General features: G+C 40.8%; 2 protein-coding genes across 6 annotated transcripts in view; both read left to right on the top strand.

The window, feature by feature from the left end:
• ALS2 (alsin Rho guanine nucleotide exchange factor ALS2) overlaps positions 1-4,891 on the top strand; it is an 89,861-nt gene extending 84,970 nt beyond the window's left edge. For 3 of the 5 annotated variants that reach the window (XM_057551032.1, XM_028168631.2, XM_057551031.1), the window contains exons 31-34: positions 139-200; positions 780-929; positions 1,170-1,266; positions 4,133-4,891. In XM_057551032.1, the coding sequence (XP_057407015.1) occupies positions 139-200; positions 780-929; positions 1,170-1,266; positions 4,133-4,243 (420 nt within the window). In that variant the 3' untranslated portion in view covers positions 4,244-4,891. Of the gene's footprint in view, positions 1-138; positions 201-779; positions 930-1,169; positions 1,267-3,539 lie in introns of all 5 variants that reach the window. The other 2 variants (XM_057551034.1, XM_057551033.1) reach the window with 1 other exon arrangement.
• A 6,328-nt stretch (positions 4,892-11,219) lies between these two features.
• Positions 11,220-24,384, top strand: part of MPP4 (MAGUK p55 scaffold protein 4) — a 37,235-nt gene continuing 24,070 nt past the window's right edge. Inside the window, exons 1-9 of the mRNA XM_057551921.1 lie at positions 11,220-11,332; positions 12,185-12,306; positions 14,509-14,586; positions 16,726-16,806; positions 18,686-18,817; positions 19,478-19,559; positions 20,736-20,821; positions 22,339-22,410; positions 22,862-23,058. Coding sequence (XP_057407904.1) covers positions 11,248-11,332; positions 12,185-12,306; positions 14,509-14,586; positions 16,726-16,806; positions 18,686-18,817; positions 19,478-19,559; positions 20,736-20,821; positions 22,339-22,410; positions 22,862-23,058 — 935 coding nt within the window. The 5' untranslated portion in view covers positions 11,220-11,247. The remainder of the gene's footprint in view (positions 11,333-12,184; positions 12,307-14,508; positions 14,587-16,725; positions 16,807-18,685; positions 18,818-19,477; positions 19,560-20,735; positions 20,822-22,338; positions 22,411-22,861; positions 23,059-24,384) is intronic.

Genomic DNA, 24,384 nt, shown 5'->3' with positions numbered 1-24,384 from the left:
TATTTTACTTCGGTAATATAATACCCAAACATGAGTTATTCACTGAAGACCTGCATTCTGCCATTGGTATCATTTATGTTTCTTGTTGCTGCATAAGACAGCTTTCCTCTTTGACCTTTATAAGTTCTTTTTTTGCAGGTTTTGCCAACCACAAAAGATGCTTGTTTTGCCTCAGCTGTAGAATGTCTACAGCAGATCAGGTAATCTCTAATTTGTTGAAAATTACATAAATCAAAGGAGCAGTTAGTCTATTAAGATACTGATGAGATCTTATCTTTACCTAAGCTCTAACTCCACCTCCCAAACCCCCAAGATGGTGTCAAACTCAGCCTGAAGATCAGAAAGACTCTGAGACATTTGGGTTACCTTTTGCTCTACAAGGCCCTTGCATTTTCAAAAGTGGTGGAGAACCTACCCAGCAATTTATCTACATAATCGTATCTTTAGCCAAATGGAAATTAACCAAACTTCTTACTCAGAGAAGAGCATGTATTAGGAAAATAAGATTCCACATGGGTAAAAGGAGATGATCTATGACTTAGTGAATTCTTTCATGTGAGCCATTGATAGTTGGAGGCTTCTTTCCTCAAAGGACCATAGGATTACAGAGATCATCCCTTCCAGTGACTCCTTTTGCCTGATGTATCCAACTTAAGGCACGTGAGCCCTAAGAGGGTATATTTGTATCAAACAATTAGTATCAAATGGCTCTATTAAGAAAACCATAGGATGTCTTTTCGTCATTTATTTTTATTTTTTAATTTTTTTTTTAACAACAGCACAACATTTACCCCATCAGACAAACTTAAAGTCATCCAGCAGACTTTTGAAGAGATCTCTCAGAGTGTCCTGGCATCACTTCAGGAAGACTTCTTGTGGTCCATGGATGATTTGTTTCCTGTTTTCTTATATGTGGTGCTACGGGCCAGGTGACCAATCTCTTCTGACTTTAATATCAGTGACGTTATTTTAACAAGTCTGCCCCTTGCTTTTCTGAGCTGATGACAGGAACATGCTCCCCCACTGGAAAAACAATCCATTTCTGTTAACCCTTTTCACAACGGTGTTACCTTTTTGTTGAGCTGCTCTTTCTTTTCCTTTCAAATAGATTCAGAAGTAGGATGTACATATAAATGGAAATAACTCAATATCTTTTTCTTGTTGGGCAGGATTAGGAATTTAGGCTCTGAAGTACACCTCATCGAGGATCTGATGGACCCATATCTTCAGCATGGGGAACAGGGTATAATGTTCACCACTTTGAAGGTAAAGTATAGCTATTATTTAATATTTTTTTATGTTAAAATCTCTCTTTCATTTACCATATTATGAATCTGTCATTAACCTTTATTTTATATAAAACCTTAATGCAAACATTAAGTGCCTTTAGAGCACATACTGTTAATATTTTAAAATACGATAACATATTAAAGTAGAATCATTCTCAAAATACTAAAGCAAATTATTCATTACCCAATCTTCCCTGTAAATTGATCATTCAAATCGTTACAAATCCTTATAAATGTAGACCATCTATGTAAATGTAACTTTAAAAAGGAAACAGAAAGAATTCTTATAAGTGTCCAAAAAAACATTCAACATTAGAACTATTTAATGGAATTAAGGTAAAACACAGAAGGCAGTAGGTATGTAATGAATATGAATCGCATCTTCTTTCTTTCCCATTTATTGTAACCAGTAGGTTACAAATGAGGTTCTCTGATCTGGGTGCTCTGTAGGGATTGTTGGAAGTCATTTCAGTTCCGCTGCCTTGATTTTTCTTGGAATTTGATACGATCATTGTGAAGTTTATTGGAAGAATAACAAATAGAAAATGGCAAAAACACTTCTGAAAAAAAGAGAGGCAGAACAGATCCACTGTGTCAGTTAATGAAGTGTTATGAAATTACAATAATTAAGATAGTATGTTACTGTCATGGGAATACACAAATACCTTAGTGGAAGGGATAGCTCCCATATAGGCAGTATTATAATAAAAATTTCACATATGAAAATGGAAACATCAAACAAAAATGGAAAAGAGAATTATATAATAAATGGTCAAAGTATTGGAAGAGCTTATTAGCAGTTTTGGAGGGAGGGTGGCATCAGGGTGGAATCACTCACGTAGCGAATTACAGATGCCTTAGTAAGGTTTAAATATACAAAAAGGCAGACAGAAGAAAAGACAGGCAAATTAAAATGAGAAAAAACTAGAATTAAATGTCAGGTTTCTGGCTTGGGCTAATTGTTTAAACTTCTCAACTTAAATATCATTAACATTTATAATAAATAAACTGAAAAGGGAGGGGACAACTGGGAAAAATATTGGCTACCAATGACTTACATTATTAGTATTTATGTTATATGAAGATCATCTCTAAACATATCACCAAGGAAGAAATGAATTAATATATTTATATAAAAGAAAACGCTCAGGGCTTCCCTGGTGGCGCAGTGGTTGAGAATCTGCCTGCCAATGCAGGGGACACGGGTTTGAGCCCTGGTCTGGGAAGATCCCACATGCCGCGGAGCAACTAAGCCCGTGTGCCACAATTACTGAGCCTGCGCGTCTGGAGCCTGTGCTCCGCAACAAGAGAGGCCGCGACAGTGAGGCCCGCGCACCGCGATGAAGAGTGGCCCCCGCTTGCCACAACTAGAGAAAGCCCTCGCACAGAAAACGGAGACCCAACACAGCCAAAAATAAATAAATAAATTAATTAATTAAAAAAAAATTCCTAAAGAAAACGCTCAACCTGACTGCAGATTTAAAGAAAGTGCCATTTTGTCCCTGCTAAATTAGCAAAAATGTTATAAAGTTATACCCAGGGCTGGTGGGGTTATAGTGAAATCAGAATTAGTCCCACATTGCTGATAAAGAATAAATCACCCTTTTAGAAAACAATTGTTATTAACATTTATATCAACAACGTCAAAAATGTTTCTAGAGTTTGAGTAGTCCTACTCCTAGTGATTTATCCCAAGAAATTAAAGAATGGAATACACTGTGTATTATTTGGATGAAGTGTTCTTTGTAGTGGAACTCTCAAACCTGGATACTTTCAGAATCACTTGGAGATGCTTCTTAAAGATGCATTCCTGGAAATTCTGACTCACTAGGTCTGGAATGATGCTTAATCTTCACCTGTATGTTTATCAGACATGCTAGGTGATTCTGATTGTAGTTGTTTGTGTACCTTATACTGATCATCAGCATATTCTACATGTCCAGTCAATAGTGGCTTAACAAATTAAGGTATTTCTGCTTAATGAAGAATATTATACAGCTTGTTAAAATTTTTTTGTCTGTTTTAGAATCAGAGGGAATTTTACAAAATTTTATTTCTACTAATTATAACTTGGCAAAATCGACATGGGATAGGGTAGGGGGACTGCAAGAAAACGGGAAAATGGAAGCAACTGATGTCGTTGAGCTATCAGCATTAATCAAGGATTTCCTTTCTTAGTCCCATGTGAATTGTTATATTTATGTAATTTCTTTTAAAGTAAATTTTAAATGGTTTTGAACTTTTTTTCAGGCATGTTACTACCAGATCCAGCGTGAGAAGCTTAACTAGGCTGCATAACAGCTTGACAACTGGATTATCTATTCAAAGTGTTTTAGCACCATCTGGCGTCTTCCTGTAGTGGCAAAAAAGAACAGTGTTGAAATTAGGACGTTGTATCATTTTGGTTGTTATTTCTGAGCCTTGCTAATGATCGGAGCTCTGAGCCCAGAATAAAAGACTGTATAGTTTAAAGGGAGGATTGGAAAGGAGGTAGAAATCAGATTAGACCAGTCCCTGGCCTGTGTTAAGTTCCCCAAATGTCATACATCTGCTGTTGGAAAAAAGAGGATACCCCTTCCTACAGTAAAGAGTATGCCAGCTCATGAAGTTGTAACAAAAAATTCTCAGTATAGCTTCTTACATTAAAGAGGTTGATGAATATTTTTGAGTTTCTGGTTTGCCTGCAGTTACCCCAGACCCCTTTGCAAGGAGCAGATTGTACTTGAAACTATAGTAGCCACACTATGCCTTCCAAAATTCCTCGCAGTCGTGTGTGCACCATGCTTCTTTGCTGAGGGAGGGGAAAGAGGAACTTTTAAACTGAAGTTTTAACTTTTTCTAAGCTTTCCCACCAGGGTATTCATGATGGGAGAGGTTCTGTGCAGTTACTTCTACCACACCCTGACCCCAGACCTGGAGCACATCCAAATAGGAGTCTTCTGCCTCCCGACTAGAAAGAACATAGGAATTTTGTTCTTGGATTCCTTACAGTGCTACAGAGTGAATACACTGGAATTCAGACACTGACTCTTAGCTGCTGCAGAACCTCATTCATCTGTGTGCAAACGCTGTATTCCGGGGCCTGTGAATGAGAGCCTGAAGAGCTTTTGCATGCAGGCTGTGTTTTGGAGCAGAACTAGAGACTGGAAAATACAGAGGCAAAGAACTGCATCCATCCTTGACCTAGTGTTGTGGTTCTTCCCTGTACCTTGCACTGAACTCACAGAGGGGAAGGAAAAGGAAACTCACTTTGGCTTCTCCCATCTCAAAAGTGTTGTGACACCTCAACCTTTTAGTGTTTTGCACTTTTTTTTTTTTTAATGTCCTATTGTAAGTGTTTGGTTTATACCATACAAGTAACACTAGTAGCTGTTTTGGATTACATAGGTGCTCTTCCCCATCTCATCTCCTACACACCAGGGTGAGCATACGGAGTGTCCTCCTCCTCCTTTGTGTTAACATCTGCAGATGTTAATCGATTTTGGAAAAGGATCATGGTTTCTGCTCTACTTTATAATCAAGACAAGTGTTTATTAAAATACTGTTTTGGAATGTTGGCTGTAATGTAACAGCAATTTTCATAATAAAAACATTCATGTTTATGAGGTTGTTTATGATTGCGAAAGAAATGACACAGGGCAAACTAAAAATTTAAAAGACGTCCAAGTTTAGTTTTTTGGGGGAGGGGAGTTGCCTGCATTGTAATCTGTGCCTCTTTGTATGGCCTCAGAGATCCCACTGGGGTTTTAGAGATCTCTCTCTTTAAAATAAACATAAACTTACAGCACCTTTGCTGACAACAAATTAACTTTCTGACCCTAATAAACTGAGGTCAAGGGTCTTAAAAGAAATGGTACTATTATTTCTTTGAATAAAAGACATATTTTGATAGTTACAGGTTAAATTTTTTTTCCTCCTAAACAGATTCAAGGAAGGGAAAATGGAAGATTTAAAATTTTGGCTAGAAATGGTAGGCATTAGTTAATTATATACCAGTTGTAATGTCTTCTCAAGGAGCGTTTACTAGAATGTGCCTGCCCATTATTGGAAAGGGACCAACTCTTAAAGATTAGTTTATGTTAAACACTTTACATTTCCATTAGGAATTGTTTTGATTTTGGAATAAACACACAAGTTCCACATTTGGCTTCTAAAGGCAAATTTACTGAATGTCTTTGATCCCTTTAGAGGAAGAGACAGGGGTAATTGTGGAAATTAACAGAGAAAAACGTGAAACCCACTGAAAAGTTCTCAAGTGATAGTAAGCTATCTCAATTTTAAGAGAAACATGTTATAATTCATCCTTTTATTGGAGTCTTGAAGCAGCTGTCCCAATACTTGACTCTTCATACTGTATTTATACTTTTCAGAAAGCATATTAAAACTATAAAATTTTAATTCCCTTGGGGGGAAAACCTGTAAGTCACCAGGCCAATGCCTGCAAATAAAAATACCTAGCACTCATGCCAGCAGCTTACTAGGTCTTACACATGCATGGTGAATGCCCACAGCCCTGTGGGGGAAGGTATTAACTCCACTGATTTTGCAGACAAGGAGAGGCTGTGATTGGCTCGCTGTCAGAGTTGGGACTCCAGAACTTCCTAGTCTAACTTCAGTGCTCTTTCCTACTACAGCTGCCAGAGATGTCATTTCATAGCTGGGTTATGCATTAAAAGTTCGTAAAGTAAAAAGCGAGTTGAAAATGAAAATTTTTAATAAAATTAAGTGCTTTTGATAAAATACACTGTGCTCAAAACAGTCACAAGTGTATCACATTCCCAGCTTGTGTTTTCATCTACAACAGAGAACAAAGGAATGCCATATGTCTAATTTAGGATAAAAGGGCTGATAAACCTTTAACAGTTGCCATTTGGTCTTTACCCTTTGCCTTGCTGCCAGCTGTACCCTTTCTCTCGTTCTACTTCCAAATGTTCTTCCCACTGACACCTCCCTGCAATATAAAATTTTCAAAAAGGAAGTGGCTCCCATCTGAGATAGAGAATGGGCTATTAGGTTCATAATAGTAACTTGGTAGGGGACCTTCCAGAAGGAGATCTTTTATAAGTCTCATTATTACTGGCTGAAGAGTCTTCCCTTGTTTCCTCATCATAATGTGAGAAAATAAGGTTAATAAGATCGGCTTACTCTCAGGTTATCAGTTTTTCATTAGATGAAAATAAAAATGTTATTGTCTATTTTGGGGTGTCTTATCCTGAAATAGTCAACAAAAATATCTTTTTTGGTGTTAACTATGTGCTGGCAATCAGAAAATACTGAAGTGAAGGTTTGAAATGATATAAATTGGACTTTTCAGTGCAAGGAATCCTTAGGAAGATTTGTGACGGGAGGTTTAAGAGTAATTTAGTGGTTAGGCTGGATTAGGCTTCTGTGGATTAAATCAAAGAGGATGTGCAGAGATTTTATCTAGAACAGTGAGGTGACTTTGGCACCAAATAGCCCACTGGTATTTTCTGCTGAAGCTTTTCTCTGGATAGGAGCAACATTGCATGTTTGCAGTCTTGCAGGTAAGAGACGCTGCCAAATGATCCCGAGTTACCAGAAAGGTCTATAAATGTCTGCCCTTCTGTCAATTTTTAAGAGCTAAAAATAAAATTATGGGTAAATTTGAATGCTTTAGTTTCATCGTATCTCAAATTATATGGAGAATTCTGTGATTTCGAAAGAGCAGGTTTTGCTGTGAGAAACCATTTCTTAAGTATGGAATAATAAGTTGCCATGGAGACTGAGTAAAACTGAGCATTTGTCTTAGTCCTGATCAATAGCATTTTGACCCAGAGGAAGCTAGCCATTTTTGTACAGGCCATTTCTCATCAAGTTTTCAAGTGCTTTTTCAGGCTTTGTCTAGTAGAAAGCATTGTTTTGAAAAATGAGCATAATACGGGTAAGGAGTGTGGCATTTAATAGTAATCACTATATTTTTAAGTTTATAGAAATATTGATTTTTTTTGGAAACCAGAGATTATTGACCATTTTGTCGTACCACTGTCACCTTTTAAGTATAATATTCTATCATAAACATAAAAAATGCTTACAAATTGGAATCACTCTGTGCATATATACTGCTTTTTAGCAGTCTTCTAGAAATATTGATTTTTAAAGTAACACTTAGGAGAAATTCCTTAGGTATCAGTAACACTAATGCAGCTTCTTAGTTAATGATAAGAACTGGCCATACTTCCTGTGTTACTTAATCAGTTCGGAATTGCATATGATTGACTATTATTTACAGTCTCAATCAAGAACTCTCTCTCTCAAGACAGCAGAAATAGCTAAGTCTCAACTGACAGTCATGAAAAGGCAGGCAAGGAAGGGACACCACAGACTTTTGCCAGGGACTAGCATGTTTCAGGACTAAATATGGAAACAAAAGAGGAAAACTTTTGATTTTACTGCTTGTGAAATCTACTGAATACCCCATTGAGTGTCAAATTCCTTATCTGTAAAATGAAGGTTGCATTTGATTGCCTCCAAGATCTGTCAGCCCCGATTTCCAAGTCTGACGGGGAAGGAGGTTGAAGTCGATATAACCAGGCTGAGGAGGAGAGGAAGGCACAGGCCTCCCGAGTCCAGCTGCTCCTGTCTCAGGACTGATGTCCCAGCTGTCCTTGGGCTCCCTGGGGAGGTGTCAGTCTTTTACTTCTGAGGATTCAGCAGTGAACAGACAAGCAAAGTGTCCGCTCTCCAGACCTGACCCACACGGGAGCCAGATACTGAACAGGTGAATGCATAAGGGAATCGTGAAGGATAAGCATAAGTACTATGAGGACGATAAGTTGCAACAGTTTTCTTTGCCACCCGGAAGGAGGCAAAACCATTTTCCGAGGTTTCCTTCTATGAAATTTTGGCTTACCTTGGGCCAATACCAGGGACTGGGCAGCTTAAAAACAACAGAAGTTTATTTCTCACAGTTCTGGAGGTTGGAAGTCTGAGATCACAGTACCAGCCTGGTTGGGTTCTGGTGAGGTCCCTCTTCCTGGCTTGAAGATAGCCTCCTTCTGGCTGTGTCCTCATGTGGCAGAGAGATTAAGAGAAGAAGCTCTACGGTGTCTCTTCTTATAAGGGCATGAATGCCATCATGAGGGCCCCACCATCATGACCTCATCTAAACCTAATTACCTCCCGAAGGCCCCATCTCCAAATACCATCACATCGAGGGGTTAGGGCTTCAACACCTGAATTTGGAGGGAACACAATTCAGCTCATAGCAAATTTGTCACAGGAAGCTGAGGATGACTGTTTTCAGAATTCAGCTAAGTTGTGGAGATGAACATTACTGTTTATGCTTCAGTGGCTGAGAAACTTTTAGCCAAAATGAGCCTTCTAGAGTATATGAATGAGTTATCTGTGTAGCTCTGGGTTGGCTGTAGATTGATTAGAAGTTACTTTAATAATTAGACTTCGTTATAGAAACCACAGTCTATCTGTAAATTTCTCTCACAATTTCATCTCAGGAACGTACAGTCTCTAGTGCCCCCATCTGCTGCATGGATAGGCCTGGTTGGGCACACTGTCATCTGGGCATTAAATATGGAAGAATTGTGGTCCACCTACGATGCACACATAGCATTATTGTTTAATTCGTACTGCCTCACCAAGAACATATGGTTTGTGAGAAGCATTTTAAGAAGTTGCCTGAATATGATGATTTGGTGTCAGACTCACCTGTTTGCTCTGGCTTTTGTCTGGCAGACACTCCATCTCCCTTTTCAAACCCTACCTTGGAAGTGCTCCCCTCCAGGGAGGAAGATGAGTCATACATGCAACTGCTGTGCTAAATGATTCAATAGAGTCTCAGAAACTGGAATGCAGGAAAAAGGCAGGGTGTAAACTGACTCATTTGGGGCTGGGTGGGGTGGGTGGTGGTGCGCAAGGCAGAAGCTTATGATGTCAAGTTTAGGCAGAATCTGGCAAACTAGAATACTTCAGTGCGACGGGAAAAGAATGTATGGGAAGGTTGTCTAAGATTTCATAACAGCTTTCTGTGTTGCTCTTCTCACTGCCATAGAATTTAGAGACAACATAAGAATCTGTCTTTTTCTAGATAGCCTCCCTGACTCAACCCCACAATCTGTCTAGATTCTAGACAGTGGTTCTCAACCGTATCAGATTCAAAAAAACAGACCCGTCTTTAACAACTAATATGAAATGCTCCTTTTAAAAAAATCCTGATTTATCCTTTATTATTCTCCTGTAACAAATGCTGTCGGTGCCCTACCCATATCCCTTTTGGTGCATTCTATACCTACACTCTCTATCTGAAAGTACGCATGTAGCAGGCTGGAAGGACCAGAAGTAATGCTTTCTGGGGAAAGCCCTCAACCCATGTCTGGCAGTGTTGCTGTACAAATATCCCCACTCCCTTGTCCCTTGTTCCTCCATGAGATGAAGCTCCATAGGGCCCAGAGCAGTTACTTGCTTGATGTACGTTTTACTGGCTTTTTCCCCTTGCCCTGTCTTAATATCTCACTCCACTACTAGTGTTCTAGATCACTTTCCAAGCAAATCACCTCACTAGAATCCTTGCTCTGTGTCTGATTCTGGAGGAACCCAGACTAAGACACACAAAACTTCAAAAAAAAAAATCCATATATATAATGCCCTAGTAATAATAAAAAAGAAATTAAACAAATGTAGTTGATAAGATGTCTAAATTTCGATGTGTAAATATGGGATATCACTATACCAAAAGATATAATGAAGTAACACATGTTTGCACCTATAAGAGACCCCACCAGGGACGCAGCAGCTTCGAATGCAGACAGAGGTACAGCCACGGCTTTATGGCGGTGTGTTGTAGTGACATGTTATACTTTGAGCAGCTTAACCATTAATGACCTGATTTTCTGAAATGGGGAACTTGATAAAGTCCAAGCAAAATGAAGTAAGTTCATTCCACAGTTAAGGTAGCAGCATCCCAGAAAATTCAGTGTATGTTAAAACTGTGCAAAAATACTTTGTGTTCATATGTAAAGAGAAGTTGAGTTCTGGGGTCAGATAATTATAAGGTGTTTTTTGTTGTTGTTGTTGTTTTTCCAGCAACATGAAAGTTCAGTGGGACATTTGAAAATTTGCAGGGCCTGAGGTGATTTCTCATTGTGTAGGGCAACTTCTGTCAAACTTTCTCAAAGAGCAGTGAGCATGTCCCCTTTGCCCTCGTTTTCTTTTTTTTTTTGCCCTCGTTTTCTTAATCCGCATCCTGCTGGCTGAAATGTAGAGGTGATGGCTGGTGCTCCAGCCACCATCTTGGAACAGGAAGATAATAACACCACCACACCCCAAAGGGGCAAAGCAGTGAGCTGGAAGGAGCCTATTCTCTGAGAATTTCATGGAGTGGGGCTGCTCTGCCTCTGGACTTTTACATAAGCAAGATATAGACTACTCTGTTAAGCCACTATTATTTGGGGTTTCTGTTTCTTGAAACTAAACCTACTTAAAGCAATATATAAAGTAAACCCTAAGAGTATCCTCAGCAGTAACCCATAACTTTTGCTGTGATCAGTGCCATGAAGAACTATACGGGCAATGAGAGGGAAGAGGGCACCTGAATGGAGTCAGGCCAGGGAAGGCTCTTCTGATCTCTGAATGATGGTGAAATCAACTAGGCAAAGAGGTGGAAAATAAACAAACATGACATTGTTTGTCAGTTGTTTTAAGAAACGGGAGTAGAAGGAATATTTCATGAAATAGTAGTTTTCTCGTTCACACAGCTGGTGATGGTTAATTTAGAGAGGAAACGCCACAGGGCAAGACTGTTTTATTCGATGTGGATCCTGGTGTGTATGTAGCACAGTGCCTGACTTGCTCAATAAATGCTGTTGAAAATATGTGTCTATATATGTACTAAGAGCTGCGGGGCCAGTGTGATTGAGTGAGCTGTGTGCTGTTTGTTGATCTGCTCCCTAGCTCTGAATTCCTTCTGAAAGCTTGGGAAGGGAGCATGATACAGTCAGACAAAGGAGCAGACCCGCCAGACAGCAAGGAGAAGGACGACAAGCTTTCTACGGTAACCAATCCAGAGAATGGTATGTGGTGTCAGATTCCTTTTCTAGACCAGAAAGTTCTTTTAATATCCCTCTAAATATGTGATCCAATTTAGGTGCAGAAATTCTGATAGATTTTTTGTGATTCCTATAAGGAATTTGTCATACAGTTTGAAGTGTCTTATTGCATCTATTAGTGATAAGTCTAAGTGATTTTCAAGGCAGGAAGGAAAGAAATTGACACAGTAGATTCAGAATCTCTTTTTTTCCTACCCCGCGACGTTTCACTTTGCCTTAGAACTTCACAACTTGTTCACATTCAAAATATCACTGCAACAAATAGGATTTCTATGAAAATACTTGTAAAAGCAACCAAGCATTTACTAAATTCTGTTCAGTCCCTTTAATAGTGGAATCCTGAGATATGTACTAAAGGCCTATTAGGAGAGTTTTTCAATAAGAATTTTCATAAAGGGTAAATACACATGGTTCCATGTTTGAATTAGAGAAGGAGGCTCCAGAAAACAACTAGATAATTTTGGAATAAACCAGAGGCTGTTAAGATTGGGGAGGGGAAAGCAATATTGCTCTCATAAAATCTTCCATTTCTATACTATGATCTATTATTTCATCTAATGTTGGCAACAACCCTGTGGGGAAGCTAACATACTCTAATTTTGCCACAAGGAAAGTAGGTTCCGGATAGTTGGATGGCTTTCTGAAGTTCACACAGTAAGTGATAGAACAGGGCTAGAAGGCAGATTTTTTTTGGCCTTAAATCCAGTGTCCTCTCCTCTCCTCTCCTCACGAGCCCCGGGCACCTCCCAGCAGTCTGAATTATCCTTCACATTTACACCTGCCTTTCCACCCATCTCTGCCCTCTCCCATTTGTAGGTATCTCCCAAATCCTGAGGCTTGTGCTACAACAGCTGAATCTGTTCTACAGCCGAGACGTGAATGGAGTGTGTCTCCTGTATGACCTCCTTCACTCCCCGTGGCTGCAGGCTCTGCTCAAGGTGAGCGTTCCATTGCCCAGAAGCCTTAGCCTTGAGAGCAGAACTTACTCATCCAACAGTGTTGCTTGTCAGTTGGCAGGAAATTTCAACTGGGAAAAAGTTCAGAGACGAGCTACACAACCTCTTAGCTTAGGAAGGAATTTACTTGGTTGGAAAAGAATATGGCAGCTCCTCTCTTTTCTGCCCCCAACTCCCTTTCTTCCAGAGGCCCCTGGGGTCACACAGCGGCCACCACAAATGGCCATAGGCAGCACCCTTAGCAGCTGTCTACAGCCCTTTGTCCTTGAGGCCAACTCAGGACAAATAAAAATGCTTTAAAAAATCATCCCTCTTTGTTTTCATAAATTAGGACATGAAATGTCTACAGCTCTGTTTAGGTATCTTAAGTTTTTCTTACTCTGAAGATCTCTTCTTTTTTTAAATTTGGCTAAAATTTCATGCACTATACAATAGCATCTGACTATAATTTTGTTCTTCTGAACAAATGTTATTATTAAGAAAGATCCTTTTGAAGTTATTTTTTGGAGGATGTGTTTCCTTCACTTAAGTGAAATGTGGTCAGCCTTATGATGCATGTTAATATTATATTCTTTAAGATAAGAAAGAAGTGTCAACATACTTAACATGAGCAAAGAGGTACTCCACACAGCACTGGTTTTAAAACACCTGATTTCTTAATCCATTCATCCATTGTTGGACACAACGTTTTTTTCCATGCCTTGGCTATTGTGCATAAAGCTTCAATGAACACAGGGTGCAGATATCTCTTTAGGTAGTGATTTCATTTCACTATCACTATATACTCAGAAGTGGGATGTCCAATGGAATATTATTCAGCCATAAAAAGGAAGGAAATCCTCCCTTTTGCAACAGCATGGATGGACCTCAGGACATTATGTTAAGTGAAATAAGTCAGAGAAAGACAAATACTGTGTGATCTCGCTTGTGTGTGGAATCTAAAAAGGTGGAGCTCATAGAAGCAGAGAGAATAGTGGTTGCCAGGGACTAGGGGGAGGGGAAATAGGGAGATATTGGTCAAAGGGTACAAATTTCCAGTTATAAGATGAATAAGTTCTGGGGAGCAAATGTACAGCATGGTGACTATATTTAACAATATTGTATTACATAATTGAAATTTGCTGAGAGAATAGATCTTACACGTTATCACGACATACAGACAAAGTGGTAATTATGTGAAGTGATGGCGGTGTTAACTAACCTTATCGTGGTTATCATTTTGCAGCATATATGTGTATCAAATCAACATGTCATACCTGTTAAATTTATACAATGTTCTATCTCAATTATATCTGAATAAAACTTTGGGGGAAACTACTTGATTTCTACCAGGGACTTTTTCCTCCTGGGAAGCTAATACAGGGGTATGAATGCCACTAAAGGCATTGCCTTTGCTACCACTGGTAGGCTGCTTGGGCTCTGTGCTCCCTGCATCAATCCACCAGGCTTAATCACTTCCAGGTAAACTTGAGCTTGGGCACTGAGGTAGAGCAAGGAAGCCCCGCCATCCCAGATCCGGATGGAGAAAGGCAGGGCTGAGCTGACCTCCTGGACCTCATTTCTCCAACTGTAAGAGAAACTAGATTTCTAAAATAAGATTAAGGTCTGCACTGCAGAGCTAGTCAGACCTTGGTGTTCTCAGCCCAACCCTAGATCCTAGTATGGAAAACAATTCCTAAGGGTCAACAAAGTTGGAATTTTTATAAACAAACTTTTACTGGAGAATTAAGGGAGGAAAGGAAACAAAAGATGAGCACAGAGTACAAATCAGCATGTATAGTGTGCCTGGCCTCTCATTCAGATCCCCTGGTGAACCTGAGCCCCTAACCCATGCCCTACGCAGCTACCCAGCCTGGAAGTTCCCACAGGTCTCTGGCTTCAAATCCTTATTGGCCTCAAGCCTGGAAAAACCCAGGCTTACTTAATTTAACAAGAGTAAAAGTTCACGTTTCTTTTTATCAATGATATTGTTTGGGGAAGAACAGTTTCCAGTGGCAGCCAATAATGAAGCATTTGAAGCATTAGAGCCACCAGTCTTGAGTTCATTTCGCTTGGACAACTAGAGACACCTTATTAAAGGCCAACACACATGCTACCCAGCCACTTGTGCCATCGCTCAGGCTGAGTCTCCCCTGGGTGAGCCTTCCCTCGATATGTCATTCTCTCCTCGTTGCCCCTCGGCAGGTTTATGACTGCCTCCAGGAATTTAAAGGAAAGAAGCTCATTCCTGCCACACCCCATGCCCAGGCGTTATCCTACGAGGTGAGGTGATTTTTCATCCAGAGAATAGTAGAGCTTTAACGTGATACCATTTTACTCATAGTGCTAGTTTAAATGCTCTAATGGAAAAATTCAGTTGGTGATTATGCATCTGATAACTGTTTCTAATTGAACTTTAATAGAAGGCCTGCAGTCTCCCCAAATTAGAACCAACAAGACACATTTTTAGCTTGTGTGCATTTCCCTCTTTTTCCCTAAACCGTGGACCTAATTACCCCATGGAAAGAGGGTGATGTTGCCCTACTAATGATACCCAGTTTACATCCCTATTCTGGGCTCCTGGACGGCAGGCTCTGATGTCCTCTGCCCCCTCCCATCCTACTGAGATGTCTAATGGACCTCAAACTTTACATGTCCCCAACAGAGCTCCTGGCCGTCCCATCCCCAAAGCTGCTCTTACCCCAGCCTTTTCCATCTCACTAAAGACATCTTTGTTCTTGCAGTACCCCGGCTGAAACCTCTGGGGTCATCTTTGACTTTTCCTTTCTCTCACACCCACACCCAGTCCTGTCAGCTCTAGTTTCAAAATATATCGAGAACCTCCCCACCTCTGCTGTGCCACCTAATATACGGCATCGTCGCCTCTCACATGGATAACTGCGATGTAGCCTCCTACCTGGTCGCCCCTTCTACTCTTGCTCCCCTGTGGTCTATTCCCATCATGGCAGCCAAAGAGATTCTGATTAAAGATGAGTCAAATCATGTCACTTCCCTGCTCAAACTCTTCCTACAACAACTTCTCATCTCCGAGTAAACATCAGAATTCTTGCATAGTCAAACATAAGGTGGCCTCTGTTACCTCTTTGATGTCATACTCACCACTCTCTCCCTTATTCACTCTGCTCCAGCCAGTTGAACCCCTGGTGGTTGTTTGAACCAGACACGCTCCTGCCGCAGGCCCTTTGCACTTGCTATTCCTTATGTCAGTAATGCCCTTGCCCATATAGCCACACGATTTGCTTTCTCATCTCCCTCCAGTCCCCACTCAAATGTCACCTCATGGAGGCTTTCCCTGGTCACCCCATCTAAAACTGCAATCCTCTCATAGCATTCCCTATCCACCTTCCCTATTTCATTTTTCTTCTTAACTCTTTACATCATCAAATAAAACTCTTCTACTTATATATTTTATTTATTGTCTGTGGCTCCTCACTAGAATGTAAACTCCATGAGACTGGGGGTTTTTGTCTGCCTATTCAGTGCTCTATTTGCATCACTCAAAACACTGCCTAGCACACAGTAGATGTTCAATGCATATTTGCTGAATGGATGCATAAATATAATCTGTTTTGTTTTTATTTATTGTCCATATTAAAAGAAATTAAAAAAGAAAACTTCTAACCTCAGCTCCAGTAATCAACAACTTGAATGGTTCTCAGCTGTCCATAGGGAAACACACACGTGATATTTTATTCAGTTGTAACCCCAGTGAGTGGAGGTGCAGCTTGCTAAACTGCTTGTTTTCATTTGACAATATGTGATGGTGCTTGACTGCTGAAGATTCATGGAGCTGGTTAAAGTCTTGAAAGGACTTATGTCCTGTCAGACGCAGGTCTATGCCTAAACCAAAGCAAAGAGATCAGAATTTATTCTGTCTAGCACTTTTTTGTTGCAACAAACGTTAAAATTGCTCATCAAATAATAAGCCCTAAAATACAAATTACTATTTCATTTTGCAACTGAAGAATGGAACATTCCATGGGATTAAGCTACCTGGGTTCTCCAGGTAATTGAACCTATACCTGGAGAACTCAGATACCTTAACCTGCCTGTAAAGCATTCACATTAGCAAACAGCTATCTTAGAGCCACTAGAGGGATATTGCCTTGGCACATATGACATTACAAAATTATGTTTGTTCTTCCTCCAAGCCTGCAATGTGCCAGGACTGGGGCACTGTGGTTTAGATCTACCCCAAATCTTGGATTCTACCTGCTGTAATGAAGTTTAATGATAAGGAAAGACTCTAAGCCCTGACTTTAAAGATGAAAAAGAAGGCTTCAGTAACAGCTTTTCTTAGGTCAATATCATGTCAGTATACCTGCTATCCAACCTGGGTGATGTTAACTAGGTGACAAAGATTGTTAAAAAATTCACAATGTATGTTTTTCCACCAACCAGGTAGTGAAGATATTACGTGAAACCCCCAAGTCCCCTGAGATCCAAGAGCTGAGACAAATCCTCCAGGCTCCACACTTAAAGGCAAGTGCTTGCTAAAATGAACAAGATATAACCATCTGGCACATAGACAAAGTTGAGAAGGAGAAATAAATGTGCTAGAAAATGTGCTCTCTGAATAGATGTTCTATTACCGTATGTGGGTGGCCAACAGACTGTACCTAAAGATATGGGACTTGGACGTGACTGGCTTAATCTCATTGGTCATGGAGACAAGCCTGCCCTATTTATAAGGAGGCATCCAGAACTTCCCATGGTGTCTTTTTCCCCCCGGGAAAGCCATTGTACCTCTAAAATTCTGTGGGGGGCAATCGAGGTAGCATACATCTTAAGTTATTTTAAGTTTCGAATAAAGTGTGTGAAGGTGTTTGGAAAATACAGTATAATAATGATTAGCTCTATGAGGGGGTATATGAAGAACATTTGATTGCAGAATAGAAACCTATCTCATAGTACTTATAGATTTTGAGATCAATTTATCAACAAATTAGAATTTAAGAGGATGTCTGCATTTGGAGCAATGGAATTTATCAGTCAAAAAGTTTTATTTCACAAGATAAACCTAGAGAATTTTCTCTGAGTTCCAACGAAGTTCTGTCCACCAGTCTCTGGCAGCGCTGTAGAATGACTACTTCCCCATCTCGTGAAATGAGAATTTAACATACTGGGCCATGAGAAAGAACTCTTTGATCATACCCTAAAAGTAGAGGACTACTTTTTCTCATTCTGTTTCACATGGGCCCTTAAGTGTCACTGATAATTAAACCAGCAAGGTGTTTTGATTACTGATCCTCATTCTACCTTAATTGGGGAAACTATTACAATAGTTGTTTTGTAGTTCAAGTTTATAGGAGCACCATGGATTACATGGGTTTCCAGGAAATGAGAATGTGACAGAATACATTTTATCAGAAATGAAAGAATATATTATGTGTTGCTTACCCTCTCTCTGCCTTGTTTCCTTATCTGTAAAATGGGGGAAATAAATATACTTGCCTCACAAGGATGTGGAGAAAAGGGAACACTTGTATCAATAAGTTGATGCAGCCACTGTGGAAAACAGTGTGAAGTTTTCTCAAAAAACTAAAAATAGAACTACCATATGACTCAGCAATTCCATTCCTGGGTATATGTCGAAAAACACCAAAAACATGAATCTGAAAAGAAAAGATACATGCACCCCAATGTTCATAGCAGCATTATTTACAATTGCCAAGGTATGGAAGTGACCTAAGTGTCCATGAACAGATGAATGGATAAAGAAGATGTGGTATATATATATATATATATATATATATATATATATATATATATATATATATACACACAGTGGAATACTACTCAGCCATAAAAAAGAATAAAATTTTGCCATTTGCAGCAACATGGATGGATTCGGAGGGCATTATGCTTAGTGAAATAAGTCAAACAGAGAAAGACAAATACTGTATGATGTCACTTACATATGGACTCTAAAAAATACAACAATCTAGTGAATATAACAAAAAAGGAGCAAACTCACAGATATAGAGAACAAATTAGTAGTTACCAGTGGAGCGGGGCGGGCAATATGGGAGTGGAGGAGTGGTAGGTATAAACTATTGGGTGAAAGATAGACTACAAGGGTGTATTGTACAACATGGGAAATAGCCACTATTTTGTAATTACAGTAAATGGAAAGTAACCTTTACAAAGTGTATAAAAATAAATTTAAGAAATTAAAAAATATATATTCTTGCCTCAGGGTTATTGTGAAGATTGAGTTAATCCACATAAAACACTTAGAACTATGCCTGGCCCGTACGTGTTGGTTGTTGTTGTATCTCACATAGTATTGAGTCAGCATCTTCTAGGTGGGTGTGTCCTATGTGTGACGTTTGTTCCCCTTTTCCTTCTCTGTTCCCAGGCCTTGCTCAGCGCCCATGACACCGTGGCTCAGAAAGACTTTGAACCGCTTCTCCCTCCCCTGCCAGACAACATCCCTGAGAGCGAGGAAGCAATGAGGATTGTTTGCCTGGTGAAAAACCAGCAGCCCCTGGTAAGGAAATCATTTTACGTATTCATTTAGGATTACACCAGGGTTAATTATGAACTAAGTTATCTCTAGTAATTACTTGGGCAATATTCTTGTCTGTCGTCACAGATGTAGTGTGAGACAATCAGAAAATGTGAGGGAATCCATGATAATAATGGCTAAACTGTATCTTAATGAATTTTGCCTGTGATTTCAAACACATTACAGGTTGTAATGTTTTCACCAGGGAAGATCTCTGCTTAGTGTTTTTGTTTTCTAAGAGCTGTGAGAGATAAGCAATTATTTTATTTTATTATTTGGCTCTGTGACATGTACATATATTTTACTCTGTTCTAATGTATTTGCCTAAGTTTTTTTCCTCTATAAAGGGGAAGCTAAGTAAGGCATTAATTTGATTTTCTAAGCATAATCCCTCTGATTAGGTTGTAATTGTGGGAGTTTTCTTTACCTTTGGAAGGATCTGAATATTCTTTGATGTCTATGTGGTTGGATATAGACTTTGGTAGACCAAGGTTGAATGGCCTTTCCTTTTTCATGGCACAGTATGTATGGCCCTGGTTGGTATGAATGCCCTTGTCCGAAAGACCACAGCGACATTGAGGGAAGCCCCCAGGAAAGTGGTCATGTTAGGTAAAAAGGGATTCTACTGTACTCTCTCCCCAGGGAGCAACCATCAAGCGCCACGAGATGACAGGGGACATCCTGGTGGCCAGAGTCATCCATGGTGGGCTGGCAGAGAGGAGTGGTAAGCTGGAGCAGCAGGTTGCAAGCATGACCAGGAAAACAGGGAATGATTGTTTAATCTTCCCTGGGAAGCCCCTCTTTCCTAACTGAGGTTGAGCTTTAATAAGTTCTATTGCTTGGTTACTAAGAAGGAAGAAAGGAATATTCCAGAGAAGTCCCATTGCCCTTCCTCACTGAGTCCCTCCATTCTAGGCACTAAATTAATGTTCCCTTACTTTACATTCCCATGTAAACCTAACAAGGTAACTATTATCATGCTATTGTATAGATGAGGAAACTGAGGCTCAAAGAGATTAACCACCTAACTTGCTCGAGGTTTCACAGTGTGAGTCAGGATTCAAGTCCAGGTCTGCCTCACTCTATATTCCCAACTTTCACTCTTCACTTGGTCCTTCGGTGTTCAAAAAGGCATCTCTCTTCCCCGTCTTCAAACACCTGTTGCTTGCTTTTTCTATCATAGAACCAAATTTCCTTCTTTTCATCACTGTGCTTCTGAAACGAGCTGTTCTGTACCTGCTGTCTGTGTCCTCGCTGCCCATGACCCTGGAAACCTGGTGCAGGGTTCATACCCCAACGTTCTTAGAGAAATTACCCGGGGACTTCCTAGTTGCTAAGTCCACTGGCCCTTCTGTCAGCCTCAGTTTTATTTTTACTTCTGCAGCACATTTGATGTTGTTGACAAAACCTTTCTTAAAATTTTCATCATCCTTGGCTTCTGTTCCATGATGTCATCCTGCTTCTTATCTGCACTGTCTTACCTCACATTTCTCAAGCCTCAATCTTAACCCTCAAGTTTCTCCACATTTTCTCTTTTGAAGAATACCCCCCATTTCCTTTTCAGTTGACATTTTCTCATGACCCCGACAGCTTTATTTTTCGTGTTATCTTCTTACCAGAGTTCCAGTTCCATTTTACAGCATCAGATTAGTGAAAATAAAAGTATCACCACCAGTTAATACCCAGTGTTGGTGGAAAGGTAGAAAAATGCCATTCTCATGCACTTTGGTGGTGGTGTAAGTTGGAATAGCCAGTTTGCTTTATTATTATTATTTCACAATGAAATTTAAGATGTCAGACCCTGCTTGGGTTAGCGAGTTTGTTAAGGAGCTTTGGGATGGCTACCGCCATTTTTGAGTTTTTTTGTACCCCTCTTTGTTTTGTGTTCCTGTTTGCCTAGGGCTGTTATATGCTGGAGACAAACTGGTGGAAGTGAATGGAGTTTCGGTTGAAGGACTGGACCCTGAGCAAGTGATCCATATCCTGGTAACAATCTCCTCCTCGCCTTCTCCATGACTCAATGCCACGTTGCGTCCAGCCCATGGCGTGTGCGCTGTAACTGGAGGGGGATTCGGGTCCCTCTAGGCAGCTTCCTCTCTCTAGGCCCCAGAACTTGTCTGTTTCTATGCAGCTCGTCCGCCTTCCCCCATCTGCCTCCTCAGGTGATCTGGCCCCTTCCGGATACTTCCCTTCACAAGCTGCTCTTTCAGCCTCAGGAAGACTGCCAGACCGCCCAGCCCAGGTCCCTCGTCACCTGGGTTGCTCCATTGGAAACGGAGCCCGGGGTGGGCGGAGCGAGACTGTGGAGGAGTGTCTGAACCTGAGCAAACCGCCCCTTGCTCCCCTGACATTTGTATGCAGTTTCCTTGAGGCAGCTTTGGGGTAGAAAAGAAGTCGCCAGAGGGCAGCATATGGGGAGGGGGACATCCTTGCTGGCCCTGCCACTGTCCTGGTGGTTGAAATGGCGGTGTGACCTGATTATATGAGCTTTTGGTAACTCTTTCCGGTTCCCATTCCCATCCTTCAAACCATTGCCCGAGTCACCGTCCAGCTGTCAGTAGCCATAGCAGCTTTCCCTGCCCACCTCCCCCCCATCTTCACCCCACAGGGTGGGGCCTGAGGTCAATTATTATATATTACATAGACTAGTGGTTCTCAAACTGGGTTCTTGGGGGAACTCTAGATTTTCATAGACGTGCCTTAGGGACTGAGAGGAGGAGTGGCATTATAAGGAGTATACCAAGCACCGAAATATTTTGCAAACCACTACGCAAGATTCTGTGTGGTATAAAAGACACTGCACAGGGAGCTTAAAGGACTGTCAGTCACAGACACACATGCCTCCACCTCAGCCCTTTCGGCTCCAGCTGTGGAGTTGCCAGGACAGTGGGGTTGTGAAATTCCCAAGTGAGACCGAGATCTTTCTTGCTGATCTCTAGGATCTCCAATGCCCATCACAGTGTGTGTGACAGGGGGATTCTTACCTCCCCCATCCAACTAAGAGGCTCTCTGTTTCCTCCACCGTTAGTTTGGAGGCGTCAGTTCCCCCCAGAAGACTTGGGGGCCCTCTATCTTCTTCCCCATAAGACTAGGCTGCCTGATGCAGAAATCAGTATTCAGGAAATAGTTACTGACTGAGATATGAGGAGGGAAAGTCAGACCAAGAGCTCCTCTCCTTCCTTAGTGCCTGTGGAATTAAGACCTTGCTGAGTGTGGTGTCCTGGCAGCAGTGAGATGGAGGGTCCCTGTGAGAAGCCAGGCCTCAGTGTGGGTTTTAACAGGCCAGTGATCCTGGAAGTCCCACAGCAGGACAGAAGTGAAGCTAAATTTCTTCCTAATGTCCATTTCTGGGTGGTGATATTTAGCTGTTGAGCCCTTGTAAAAGCCCCTGTGGGAGATGTCACCATTTGACCTGCACACGTTGAATTGTAACTTCTGTCTGCCAAATCCCAGTAACCCAGTGAACTCTGCAATTTGTCATTCTTTCCTCTGACCTTTTCTAGGCCATGTCTCGTGGCACAATCATATTCAAGGTGGTTCCAGTTTCTGACCCTCCTGTTAATAGCCAAAAGATGGTAAGAATTTACTGAGCCTTCATACCTACACACAGTAAATCCTCCAATAACAATAACAACCATGACGTACTTTGTATCTTATTACTATCCTCTATAATGTGTTGAAGATTTGTTCAATACTGTATTGCATATTTTCGATACTGATGACATGAGAGGCAAATCAGTAAATGAATACAATAACAGGAGATGGGGTACCAAGAAGTTAAGAAGTAACATCAAGAATGGTGAGCATTTGAGCAAAAACTTCTCGGAGCTAAAAGATTCTATTCCCAAACTCATGGTTTTTTTTTTTTTCATGGCTCTTAGACTCAGTTCAAGAAGGAATTTCTTTTTGGTGAGGATGGAGAGGAAAGATAGCACCAGTAGGTGGTAGAGTGGGAGAGATGGTTTTAAGTCTTAACAACCCGGGGGTAAGGATTCTTCTGAGGTGTCATTATGCACCTACTGTCAGGTATATGTTCGTGCCATGACTGAGTACTGGCCCCAGGAGGATCCCGCCATCCCCTGCATGGATGCCGGCTTGCCTTTCCAGAAGGGGGACATCCTCCAGATTGTGGACCAGAATGATGCCCTCTGGTGGCAAGCCCGGAAAATCTCAGACCTTGGTACCTGTGCTGGCCTAATCCCTTCTAACCACCTTCTGAAGAGGTAAGAAAAGTCATCACTCCTGGACTCAAGACTGAGCCATCAGGAAACAAAACGTTTTCTCAGGCTTCTGTTACTGCAGTTAAGATGAGAGAAAGAGAGACAAGCAGATAGATGAACACACACTGGTCTATAAATCCAAATGTCAACTTGTCAATATGCTCTAAACATCTTAAACACCAGAGGGACCAGAATAATCGTATCAATTAGAAAAGAGAGAAAAGTACTTGGGAAGCTAAATTAAACTTTTAAAGGTAGTTCTGACTCCCTCTATAATCTTTCAAGGCTGAGTTGAAAGCCCAGTTACTGAATCTCAACTTACCACCATCACCTTGGTGCTACTGAGGTCCAAGGAAGGGATTAAGAATAGAAAGAAAATAGAATAAGAGGTCCAAGACTCAGCCAATGTTAAGAGATCACGAAGAAGAAAAGGAACTAGCAAAGGAGACTGAGAAGGAATGGCCGATGAGGCAGACCAAAATCAAGATGGTAGAGTGTCCTGATCAACTACGTCAACCACTGCTGAGGGGACTGAGAATTGACCACTGGATTTAACAGCAGAAGTCATTGGTGATCTTGATAAAAGCAATTTCAGTGGATGAGGTGGGATCAAAATCTTAGTAAAAGGGGATTTGAAGACATTGACAACAATGAGCATGGAAAATTCCTTGAGACATTTTGTATAAAGTAGAGCAGAACAATGGACAAATAGCTAGAGGGGAAAGTGGAGTGGTATGAGAGAACTTTTTTAGATAGGGTAGATAATGCTAATGGGAAAAATCCAGTGAGAGGGAAAATTTTATGATACAGGAGAAAGAAGGGAACATTGCTGCTCTTCTTGTCCTTGGGGAAGCAGGAGGAGATGTGATGGAGCCTATAAATAGAGGCGTTGGCCTTATACAGGATCATGAACAGTTCACCCACAGTAATAGTAGCAGTAGGGAATCCAGAGTGTGTGGGCACAGCTGAGGGTGAAGGATACGGTGGGAGTTTATGGAAGGTCTCTTCCACCTGCTCTTATTTTCTCAGGGGAATAAGCAATGTCAGAAGCTGAGAGTAAGGGTGGGTAGGGGATATTGGGAAGGAAAGAGGAGAAAGCTTGAAAAGTTTCTATGAGAACTGGAGAGCAAATTGGTTAGATAAATACAGTATCATCAGCATTAAGGGCCCACTTAAGGTTAAAGGTCATAAATTTATAGTGATTCTGGTCAGCTTCCTGGGGGGCAGGGCCAGATTAGACAGGGAGTCAGATTTAACAGTAAATCAAGAGAGGGACAAGGGAGTGATTTTAATGAAAGACCATGACATTTAAGCTTGTTAAGGAGGGAG

This window comes from Balaenoptera acutorostrata, chromosome 8 (assembly GCF_949987535.1).
Source record: "Balaenoptera acutorostrata chromosome 8, mBalAcu1.1, whole genome shotgun sequence".
Taxonomy (NCBI): domain Eukaryota; kingdom Metazoa; phylum Chordata; class Mammalia; order Artiodactyla; family Balaenopteridae; genus Balaenoptera; species Balaenoptera acutorostrata.
This window is presented reverse-complemented; position numbering and strand designations above follow the sequence as displayed.